This window comes from Pelobates fuscus, chromosome 9 (assembly GCF_036172605.1).
Source record: "Pelobates fuscus isolate aPelFus1 chromosome 9, aPelFus1.pri, whole genome shotgun sequence".
Classification (NCBI taxonomy): domain Eukaryota; kingdom Metazoa; phylum Chordata; class Amphibia; order Anura; family Pelobatidae; genus Pelobates; species Pelobates fuscus.
This window is the reverse complement of record NC_086325.1, coordinates 170,283,144-170,296,216: the sequence shown is the minus strand read 5'-3', so window position 1 is coordinate 170,296,216 and position 13,073 is coordinate 170,283,144. Positions and strand designations below refer to the sequence as shown.

The window sequence follows — 13,073 nt, the reverse complement described above, 5'->3', positions numbered from 1 at the left end:
TTTTATATAAAATCTTTATTAGAACACACTCACACATAGCAAACTGTACAATGGCCAGAGCCGCTCACTCCAGCTGTTTAGTGCGCGATGCCTCTGCGTTGGCCCTCAGTACAGCGCCGGGGCTGGGGTACGGCCGCTGCTGGAAAAGTGGGCCTGCGGCCGTTGTGTCTGCACCGGTTTTGGCTTCGTTTCTTTTTGGCAAGCCCGTGGACCACGACCCCCTGTATGGGGAGAAGGAAAAAAATTAATAAAAAGTGAAATAAACATAAATAAAGTATAAGTAAATAAACATTTAATGGTTGTGGCGGAACCAGCCTCGCCACTGGGCATTGGAGAAGACTGATTGCCAGCCTCCTGCCCTGTGACTATGGCCCCATGTTGAAATGCTTAATTTTCCCCTGCAAAGACCCGAAAGCCGGGAAAGCCTATTTGAACAGTGATACCCCAGATAGCTATGCCATGGAGCCCATTCGTATAACGAAAGACTATGGGAAATACTTTGGCTCCATGGCAATTAAACTGTATGTATGTGATCTGAGCGCCATTCAGTAATAATGTGCGCTCAGATCTGAGCTATCTGGGGATATGTTGAATGTACCTTTTTTATGCAATAACTGCACAGTTATATATTTTTATGTATTTTATTGTACTTTGCAAGCCATGTGGTTAATGGAGTTTTGCCTCTGTCATTGGAGATAATTGGATTACTTCCCAATTATTTCCAGGATAGAAGACTCTGTGGAACTGGTTTTGGGCAGAAAAGCCATGCTTCATAGGGTCACAAAGGACTACGATCTATCTTTTGACCCACTGGACCAATTTGTATGACTTTGATGTATGTTTGTATTTGGAGTATGCGGATTCTGAAAATGTAAGTTTTATGTGAATGTGATGCATACTTTTAGAGTTATGAATAATGTGTAAAACTGTATTTTCCTGCCTGTGATAACAACGTTAACCCATTGTGTAAGGTAATTGTATCACAGGCAGAGGGGAGGATTTTGTATGGAAGTGTCTGAGTGTATTGTACGTGTTTATTGGTTGTTTTACCAAACCCTGTGGGTGGTACTAATGTGTAAGAATGTGTACATATGAACAATAAACCCACAGCTCTGGCAGTTCTACTTTACCCTCAATCTGAGTGCTGTCTCTGAATGGGGGAATCTGCTACAAGGGATTGCTATGCTTGTCATACTCCCTTGCTAAATCACTACTAAGCTCTTGTAAGAGCTTGTTCCTGCCTTGCTCTCTGGAGGAGTCTATGGTGGTTATGGTGTCGGCTGGAGTGCTTGGAGCCCTCAGGAAGCGCTAGGAGCATCCTCCAACGGAGGTACCCAGTCGGGGTGCCCGTCGATCCGTTACACTGGTCAAACTAGTAATGCTAACAGTAACGTGTGAATTTCAAACTTAATGCCCAAAGTCAGCAATGTCTTCAGGTCAGTTTCACAGTTTAGTTAATAGAGCCATATTAACCTGCTAAGGACCAGGCGAATGTCTTGAAATATCTATGGAGCCATCTATTAACCCGCTAAGGACAAAGCAACTACCCTGAAAGACCTATGGAGCCATCTATTAACCCGCTAAGGACCAGGCAACTGTCCTGAAAGACCTATGGAGCCATCTGTTAACCCGCTAAGGACCAGGCGACTGTCCTGAAAGACCTATGGAGCCATCTATTAACCCAAGGACCAGGCGACTGTCCTGAAAGACCTATGGAGCCATCTGTTAACCCGCTAAGGACCAGGCGACTGTCCTGAAAGACCTATGGAGCCATCTATTAACCCACTAAGGAACAGGCAACTACCCTAAAAGACCTATGGAGCCATCTATTAACCCGCTAAGGACAAAGCAACTACCCTGAAAGACCTATGGAGCCATCTATTAACCCGCTAAGGACCAGGCAACTGTCCTGAAAGACCTATGGAGCCATCTGTTAACCCGCTAAGGACCAGGCGACTGTCCTGAAAGACCTATGGAGCCATCTATTAACCCACTAAGGAACAGGCAACTACCCTAAAAGACCTATGGAGCCATCTATTAACCCGCTAAGGACCAGGCGACTGTCCTGAAAGACCTATGGAGCCATCTGTTAACCCGCTAAGGACCAGGCGACTGTCCTGAAAGACCTATGGAGCCATCTATTAACCCACTAAGGACAAAGCAACTACCCTGAAAGACCTATGGAGCCATCTATTAACCCGCTAAGGACCAGGCGACTGTCCTGAAAGACCTATGGAGCCATCTATTAACCCGCTAAGGACCAGGCGACTGTCCAGAAGACCTATGGAGCCATCTGTTAACCCACTAAGGACGAGGTGACTGTCCTTAAAGACCTATGGAGCCATCTATGAACCCAGCAACAGTCCTGAAAGACCTATGGAGCCATCTATTAGCCCGCTAAGGACCAGGTGACTACCATGAAAGACCTATGGAGCCACCTATTAACCCGCTAAGGAACGGGCGACTGTCCACGCTCTGAACCAATTTCAAACCTTGAATTTCAGCTATAGGTTTGTTCCACTGTAATTTTAGGGTTTCTATGCAAGTGCCCCAATACAGATTACATATGTAGCGGAGAGCTGGTATTTCACAGGTTATCTCCACTAAAGAGCCCAGTGATGCTCAGGAACAAGTAATACAATCCCATATAACAATAGTCACAGCAAGCAAGGTAATCCACGAATATCCCCATATAGATCCCGATGACTGGACGACACACAGCATCAGGAGCAGAACTGAACTTTTAATCACACAACCTTCTTTTAAAGCCGTCTCCCATGCAAGGGAGGGATTCACAGTAATTAGTACGGTATCCAATAGTGTGACTGTTACCTCCCACACATCTCCTCCCCTCAGTGTGACACATAATCCACTTATCCATTCTGTAGTTTTACCCGATTTCTGGATGTACCCCAAAACAGTCAGCTAGAATTGTATACTGGGTACCCCCTGGTAGCCCTGATCTGGGTGACTAACATATCCAAAATTCACCCAGATCGGACCAGGGATTCGGGAGTTAGGTGGAAGAGGCAATTTGACCGACCGCACACGAGGTAGTATCCGAAAAATGCTCCATGTGTTTTGGCCTTGCGGCCGGTCTCTGTGTGGGAGATAAAATGCATAGAAATAATTGCCATCCAAAGTTAAATCGGTAGTTGTATTAATTACCTTGTTCGGGACATTTATTTTACCGAACGAGGGGCTGGTTATTTATACATCCAGTGCAACTAATTAAAAATAACTCAATAGATTGATACATCAGTTCTAATTGTTAAATAACCAATATGTTTAGGATGTAAATTATTTGATAGTTAACACTAACCCTATACCAACGCCCACACTAACGCGATATCAACCAATCCCCTTATCCAATGCTTACACTAATGCTATTGCAACCTGTGACGAGACCAATCTCTCCACATTGTATTGGAGGAGCCTGGTTGCCCGCCTGTTGCCTCTGGACTATGGCCCCATGTTAAAGTCTTCCTTTCGCCTGCAGAAAAGGCTTATTCGTGCCTTTCTGCCCGGCGGTCGGTAGATTCAATCTACCGAACTAACGCACGAAGGACTGGACCACCTGGGAGCTGGAGTATGCCATCAATTGACCCCCCAGAAGCTGCGGTTAACTGCAGCTTAATTGACGAATACTGGGTGGCCTTTGTTCGTTTGCCGAACACGTGGCGGCGGCCATTTTAAAGTCCCGAACGGCCAGTGGTGTTCAGCGCCTAAACTACGGAACTGGAAATGGACACTTATTTGCGCGAACACCGCTGAGCCGTCAGCCTCCATGCTTCTACGGTCGGTCATTTAACCGGATGCCTGTTCATTCGGTAGTTTAAACCGTATGAACAGCATTTCCCCAGATAGCCATCCCGTGGAGTCTATTCGTATGGAGAACAGACTTTGTGAACACTAACTCCACGGCGATTGGACTGTGTGCATAGGATCTGAGCGCTATTCGGTACTTGTGTGCGCTCAGATCCCAGCTATCTGGGGGATGGGTTACATGTATATATTTTATGTGACAAATGTAATATTATGTATTTTATTGTATTTTAGTGTTTTACTGTAACCATGTGGTTAATGGAGTTTTTCCTCTGTCCTTGGAGATAATTGGATTACTTCCCAATTATCTCCAGGATAGAGGGGAGGGATTGTAATGTACTGTGGGATGGATTTAACCCTGTATGCCTGTGATTGGTCATTTTACCATTTGTGTCCCAGTCTTCCATCTGGTCCCCTAGGGGAGTGTCCACCAGGTGGAAGACCTGCATAAATACCGGGCAGGTAGCCCACATTAAACCAGACAACTGCTTGACCCTCAACACGGAGCTCTGTCTCGTCGGGGATTTACTGTATGCTGTTAGAGACTGATTGCCAGGAGTGTAAGCCGCTTGGATGATTTTCCTGTTCGTCTGCTAGCATCTATTCGTGAGGTTCCGGTTCGGGAGTTTGGAGTGCTATTTTATATGCAGTTCGGGAGTTTGGAGCATTCCCTTGTATCCAGTTCGGGAGTTTGGAGCATTCCCTTGTATCCAGTTCGGGAGTTTGGAGCATTCCCTTGTATCCAGTTCGGGAGTTTGGTGTTCTGCAGTAACTGTGCCTGTATCTCTGGAAGGGGAAGATCGACTAAACGGCGGTTTAACCCTTTTATGCCCGAGGTGCCGTTACACAACCAATCCCCTTATCCAATGCTTACACTAACGCTATAGCAACCAATTTCCTTATCTAATGCTTACACTAAAAAACCTTCTTACACATACTCAATTCCAGCGGCGATGTCCCTCAGCGCTGGGTGGGTACCTCCTCCGGTGTCATCCGACAAGGGAGGGAGAATAATATGCACACACTGTAAGCACCAAAAGCGCACTAGGCCCTGCTTTCCCATTGAGATTTTACTTCTGCAGATGCCCTCCCCATTCCCTGCTTTTCCATGGGGATTTTACGGACACAGATGCCTTCATGCAGAGCGCGAGGACGTCCAGGGTCAGTTAGGCAACCAAAAGTGGCTTAACCACCAAGAAGTGCCTCTCATGGCTGTGGAAGCGGTTTCTCAAAAACTGCAATAATTTACACTGCAGGACTAAGGGGGACAGGGATCCTGCACACAGAGTACTTCAATGAGCTGAGGTGATCTGGTGCCTATAGTGTCCCAGCATTAACCCTAACCCTCCCCAATTCTACCCTAACTCCACTTGTAACTCTAAGGTAACCCACTGCCAATATCAATTCTGAAATTAGGAATGGGTTTTAATATATTAGATGGTGGTATGCAGGATGTGTCATGAAGTCCTAAAGGCCCATTATAGTTCCGACGTAATGGCATGCCAAAAGGTCGTTAAGGGTTTAAGTCAGGAACTGTGGAGAACCGACAAGAGTTCCAAAATGACTATTTTAGACACAAAGTAGCAGTGCTCAAAGCTCGTAGCATTCCCTTAGGGAGTAACAGCAGCGTGGATAGCACATGGGATCCAGTCAAGAATCTACCTATCACAAGTCAATAGAGCCGCCTCTACAAAGACAAAAACAATCTGGTGTTTAACACAGGGTCAAAGTACCTGGGAGCATCTGAATAAGCACTTGGGTCCATGGGATCCAACTCTTCATCTTTTCTTCCTAGAAACAGGGTGAAAAGAAAGGAACTGGTTGGAAATCAGAGTCCAATACTGAAGGAGCAGGGAAGGAACCCTCAACGCAGAAACACGCTCACCTTTCTTTGGTTTAGGGTAAGGAGCCACCTCTTCACGGCGTGTAAACCTGCGTTCCTTCACTTCCTCTCTTTCAGCCTTTTCCTCCGGTTCTGAGAAGTAAATAACAGGTTATAACGGCTCTGGCTGTGACCGGGCAGTGTCCTCTCACACCACAACTTTACCTTTTTGTTTTGAAGTGGTTTTTGTGATTATCGCATTGGGGTCAAGTGGTGACAACCAAGAGACTAGCTCAGACTCCACATTCCAGTAATATGGGAGACCACTGAAAGACAAGACAATGAGCATCATGTTAAAACATCCCAGCATTGTAAGGGTACACGTAGGCTGAGAAAGACTTTTATTAAACATAGTACGCTTATGCTTTATATGGGGTGATATCAATTTGAAGATCACTTGGTTGCACAATAACATTTCATCTACACATTGTGCAGCCTAGGCAAGGCAAATGCATAGATCAAAGTTGTGTATACAGGACAGTGCAGGAAATTAGCAAGGCATTGTGGGATCATACAAATGGATACGCAATCAGCAACAAAGACCAAGATCTAAACTTTAGAAACATATCTTTAATCAATATATTTGCAGTTGATCTTGCTAGTATGGTGGTAAAAATTGAAATTTTACAACTGGTCAAATGCAGATTTAAACATCGATCCGAGCATCAAATGATGGTGGCTGAACCACATCTGGATTCTGCAGAGCTGCTCATTGATTGAAAGCGTCAGCTGGGCACTCTCAGCCAATGAATGAGCGTCTGTGCAAAGAATTGACTCTCATTCCGCCCTGGCTAATAATGCGGCGGAAGGTGGAGTTCCACCTCCAGCCGGTAGCCTACATATCTCTGTATCTCCGATTCGTACTGAAACACTGCATATACCGGGTCCTTACACCAAGACCTACTTCAAAACACTGAAATGGTCATAGTCCTTTGAAACACCCTTTTAAGCTCAGCAGAACAAACGACTTCAAAGGGAGATCAAGCAGAGCTTTTTTTTTTTCTTCTAGCACAGATTAAATTACATTCCTATTATCCTGACACTTTACAGACCAAATCCACTCTGTGGCTCAAGACAGTCCTATATATGGATCACCGCCGCCCTTGCATCCGGAAAACAAATCTGACTGCCTGCTATTTGGATTTAATGAAATTGTATAAGCTCTGAACTTCTACAACCTGGACACAGCTAGCTAGATCCACGCTATAAATGGCATATAACAAGACTGCGCACTACTCTGACATTAATGTGACATCTTTGATCTTACCAGATGGGGTCCAACACCTTGTACCAGTTTGGAGGAAGGTTTTCTGCGCGAGTTGCCTCGTAATCCACATGATCATCATCATAATCCTCTGCTATAATCTCTTCTGCTGGCTCTGAGCACACAGATAAAGATTCCGTCAAAACCACTGATGGTCACATCAGAAGGACTACAAATGGCATTTATAGGAGGAAATACTCCTAGAGAGCTAGAGGTTAACACAGTGAGGGGGTTTAAGCATGCGTGGGATAGGCATAAGACTATCCTAACTATAAGATAAGGCCAGGGACTAATGAAAGTATTTAGAAAGTTGGGCAGACTAGATGGGCCGAATGGTTCTTATCTGCCGTCACATTCTATGTTTCTACTCCCTTCTCAGACATGTGGGTGCAAATTATGGTTTAGAAAATAAACTACTAACAACTTTTAGCTTATTCACTAAACCAAGCACTGTGAAAAATAAACAAAACAGTTACAAATTCCAGCTCAAAAAAGCCGAGAATTATTAGTGGCATTTTGGAATAAGGTTTGTAATTTCCTTGTCAGCAGGGGACAAGCATCAGTTGTGCAGAGATGATTATATTTATCTGACAGGTGAATGCTTCAAACAATATCCACACACACACACACACATACACACACACACACACACACACATACACACACATACACACACATACACACACATACACACACACACACATACATACACACACACATACACACATACACACACACACGGCTTAATGTACCGGTGCAGACACACACACATACACACACACACACACACACGGCTTAATGTACCGGTGCAGACACACACACACACACATACACACACACACACACACACGGCTTAATGTACCGGTGCAGAAACACACACACACACACACACACACACACACATACACAAGGCTTAATGTACCGGTGCAGACACACACACACACACACACACACACGGCTTAATGTACCGGTGCAGAAACACACACACACACACACACACACACACAAGGCTTAATGTACCGGTGCAGACACACACACATACACACACACACACATACACAAGGCTTAATGTACCGGTGCAGACACACACACACACACACACACACGGCTTAATGTACCGGTGCAGAAACACACACACACACACACACACACACATACACAAGGCTTAATGTACCGGTGCAGACACACACACACACACATACACACACACACACACGGCTTAATGTACCGGTGCAGACACACACACACACACATACACACACACACACACGGCTTAATGTACCGGTGCAGACACACACACACACACATACACACACACACACACACACGGCTTAATGTACCGGTGCAGACACACAATGTGCAAAGATGGCTCACCAACCTGACTCCATGTGTTTCAGAATCCCCCGCTTGGCCAGGCGGGCCTGCAGTGCCTGTGGAAGCGGCATCTCAGAGAACTTGAGGAGAGAGAATTCCAAAGCTGGAGAGAGGGAAACGGATTGTGAGCAGGTGATAGACTGTAAGAACCACACATAACCCACATACTGCATGTCTCCCATAACCCACATACTGCATGTCTCACATAACCCACATACTGCATGTCTCCCATAACCCACATATTGCATGTCTCCCATAACCCACATACTGCATGTCACACATAACCCACATACTGCATGTCTCCCATAACCCACATACTGCATGTCTCACATAACCCACATACTGCATGTCTCACATAACCCACATACTGCATGTCTCACATAACCCACATACTGCATGTCTCACATAACCCACATACTGCATGTCTCCCATAACCCACATACTGCATGTCTCACATAACCCACATACTGCATGTCTCCCATAACCCACATACTGCATGTCTCACATAACCCACATATTGCATGTCTCCCATAACCCACATACTGCATGTCTCACATAACCCACATATTGCATGTCTCACATAACCCACATACTGCATGTCTCCCATAACCCACATACTGCATGTCTCCCATAACCCACATACTGCATGTCTCCCATAACCCACATACTGCATGTCTCCCATAACTCACATACTGCATGTCTCCCATAACCCACATACTGCATGTCTCCCATAACCCACATACTGCATGTCTCACATAACCCACATACTGCATGTCTCACATAACCCACATATTGCATGTCACACATAACCCACATACTGCATGTCTCACATAACCCACATACTGCATGTCTCCCATAACCCACATACTGCATGTCTCACATAACCCACATACTGCATGTCTCACATAACCCACATACTGCATGTCTCACATAACCCACATACTGCATGTCTCCCATAACCCACATACTGCATGTCTCACATAACCCACATACTGCATGTCACACATAACCCACATACTGCATGTCTCCCATAACCCACATACTGCATGTCTCACATAACCCACATACTGCATGTCTCACATAACCCACATACTGCATGTCTCACATAACCCACATACTGCATGTCTCACATAACCCACATATTGCATGTCACACATAACCCACATACTGCATGTCTCCCATAACCCACATACTGCATGCCTCACATAACCCACATACTGCATGTCTCACATAACCCACATACTGCATGTCACACATAACCCACATACTGCATGTCTCCCATAACCCACATACTGCATGTCTCCCATAACCCACATACTGCATGTCTCCCATAACCCACATACTGCATGCCTCACATAACCCACATACTGCATGTCTCACATAACCCACATACTGCATGTCTCACATAACCCACATACTGCATGTCTCCCATAACCCACATACTGCATGTCTCCCATAACCCACATACTGCATGTCTCCCATAACCCACATACTGCATGTCTCCCATAACCCACATACTGCATGTCTCCCATAACCCACATACTGCATGTCTCACATAACCCACATACTGCATGTCTCACATAACCCACATACTGCATGTCTCACATAACCCACATACTGCATGTCTCACATAACCCACATACTGCATGTCTCACATAACCCACATATTGCATGTCACACATAACCCACATACTGCATGTCTCCCATAACCCACATACTGCATGCCTCACATAACCCACATACTGCATGTCTCACATAACCCACATACTGCATGTCACACATAACCCACATACTGCATGTCTCACATAACCCACATACTGCATGTCTCCCATAACCCACATACTGCATGTCACACATAACCCACATACTGCATGCCTCACATAACCCACATACTGCATGTCTCCCATAACCCACATACTGCATGTCTCACATAACCCACATATTGCATGTCTCACATAACCCACATACTGCATGTCACACATAACCCACATACTGCATGTCTCCCATAACCCACATACTGCATGTCTCACATAACCCACATACTGCATGTCTCCCATAACCCACATACTGCATGTCTCCCATAACCCACATACTGCATGTCTCACATAACCCACATACTGCATGTCTCCCATAACCCACATACTGCATGTCTCCCATAACCCACATACTGCATGTCTCCCATAACCCACATACTGCATGTCACACATAACCCACATACTGCATGTCTCCCATAACCCACATACTGCATGTCTCCCATAACCCACATATTGCATGTCTCACATAACCCACATACTGCATGTCTCCCATAACCCACATACTGCATGTCTCCCATAACCCACATACTGCATGTCTCCCATAACCCACATACTGCATGTCTCCCATAACCCACATACTGCATGTCTCCCATAACCCACATACTGCATGTCTCCCATAACCCACATACTGCATGTCTCCCATAACCCACATACTGCATGTCTCCCATAACCCACATACTGCATGTCTCCCATAACCCACATACTGCATGTCTCCCATAACCCACATACTGCATGTCTCCCATAACCCACATACTGCATGTCTCCCATAACCCACATACTGCATGTCTCCCATAACCCACATACTGCATGTCTCCCATAACCCACATACTGCATGTCTCCCATAACCCACATACTGCATGTCTCACATAACCCACATACTGCATGTCTCCCATAACCCACATACTGCATGTCTCACATAACCCACATACTGCATGTCTCCCATAACCCACATACTGCATGTCACACATAACCCACATACTGCATGTCTCCCATAACCCACATACTGCATGTCACACATAACCCACATACTGCATGTCTCCCATAACCCACATACTGCATGTCTCACATAACCCACATACTGCATGTCTCCCATAACCCACATACTGCATGTCTCCCATAACCCACATACTGCATGTCTCCCATAACCCACATACTGCATGTCTCCCATAACCCACATACTGCATGTCTCCCATAACCCACATACTGCATGTCTCCCATAACCCACATACTGCATGTCTCCCATAACCCACATACTGCATGTCTCACATAACCCACATACTGCATGTCTCACATAACCCACATACTGCATGTCACACATAACCCACATACTGCATGTCTCACATAACCCACATACTGCATGTCTCACATAACCCACATACTGCATGTCACACATAACCCACATACTGCATGTCTCCCATAACCCACATACTGCATGTCACACATAACCCACATACTGCATGTCTCCCATAACCCACATACTGCATGTCTCACATAACCCACATACTGCATGTCTCACATAACCCACATACTGCATGTCTCCCATAACCCACATACTGCATGTCTCACATAACCCACATACTGCATGTCTCACATAACCCACATACTGCATGTCTCACATAACCCACATACTGCATGTCTCCCATAACCCACATACTGCATGTCTCCCATAACCCACATACTGCATGTCTCACATAACCCACATACTGCATGTCTCACATAACCCACATACTGCATGTCTCACATAACCCACATATTGCATGTCACACATAACCCACATACTGCATGTCTCACATAACCCACATACTGCATGTCTCACATAACCCACATATTGCATGTCACACATAACCCACATATTGCATGTCACACATAACCCACATACTGCATGTCTCACATAACCCACATACTGCATGTCTCACATAACCCACATACTGCATGTCTCCCATAACCCACATACTGCATGTCTCCCATAACCCACATACTGCATGTCTCACATAACCCACATACTGCATGTCTCACATAACCCACATACTGCATGTCTCCCATAACCCACATACTGCATGTCTCCCATAACCCACATACTGCATGTCTCCCATAACCCACATATTGCATGTCACACATAACCCACATATTGCATGTCTCCCATAACCCACATACTGCATGTCTCCCATAACCCACATACTGCATGTCTCCCATAACCCACATACTGCATGTCTCACATAACCCACATATTGCATGTCTCACATAACCCACATACTGCATGTCACCCATAACCCACATACTGCATGTCACCCATAACCCACATACTGCATGTCACCCATAACCCACATACTGCATGTCACCCATAACCCACATACTGCATGTCACCCATAACCCACATACTGCATGTCTCCCATAACCCACATATTGCATGTCTCCCATAACCCACATACTGCATGTCTCCCATAACCCACATACTGCATGCCTCACATAACCCACATACTGCATGTCTCACATAACCCACATACTGCATGTCTCACATAACCCACATACTGCATGTCTCACATAACCCACATACTGCATGTCTCCCATAACCCACATACTGCATGTCTCCCATAACCCACATACTGCATGTCACACATAACCCACATACTGCATGTCTCACATAACCCACATACTGCATGTCTCCCATAACCCACATACTGCATGTCTCCCATAACCCACATACTGCATGTCACACATAACCCACATATTGCATGTCTCACATAACCCACATACTGCATGTCTCCCATAACCCACATACTGCATGTCACACATAACCCACATACTGCATGTCTCCCATAACCCACATACTGCATGTCACACATAACCCACATACTGCATGCCTCACATAACCCACATACTGCATGTCTCACATAACCCACATACTGCATGTCTC

The 13,073-nt window shown here is 45.5% G+C and overlaps 1 protein-coding gene across 1 annotated transcript; it reads right to left on the bottom strand.

Moving 5' to 3' along the window:
• On the bottom strand, nucleotides 1-8,448 carry PQBP1 (polyglutamine binding protein 1). The gene is made up of 6 exons (XM_063433130.1): nucleotides 8,350-8,448; nucleotides 6,975-7,086; nucleotides 5,873-5,973; nucleotides 5,711-5,800; nucleotides 5,559-5,616; nucleotides 1-221 (listed from the first exon to the last, which is right to left on the bottom strand). Exons 1-6 carry the CDS (start codon nucleotides 8,414-8,416, stop codon nucleotides 65-67), a joined length of 585 nt encoding a protein of 194 aa, XP_063289200.1. The 5' UTR covers nucleotides 8,417-8,448; the 3' UTR covers nucleotides 1-64.
• Between the last annotated feature and the right edge of the window lie 4,625 nt (nucleotides 8,449-13,073).

Excerpts from the sequence above, each read along its gene's own strand:
- PQBP1 (XM_063433130.1), bottom strand. The coding sequence starts at position 8,416 with ATGCCGCTTCCACAGGCACTGCAGGCCCGCCTGGCCAAGCGGGGGATT. Across the intron at positions 5,974-6,974 it reads AAGGTGTTGGACCCCATCTG|TGGTCTCCCATATTACTGGA; the intron begins GTAAGATCAAAG and ends CTTGTCTTTCAG. Across the intron at positions 5,801-5,872 it reads AACCACTTCAAAACAAAAAG|AACCGGAGGAAAAGGCTGAA; the intron begins GTAAAGTTGTGG and ends TTTACTTCTCAG.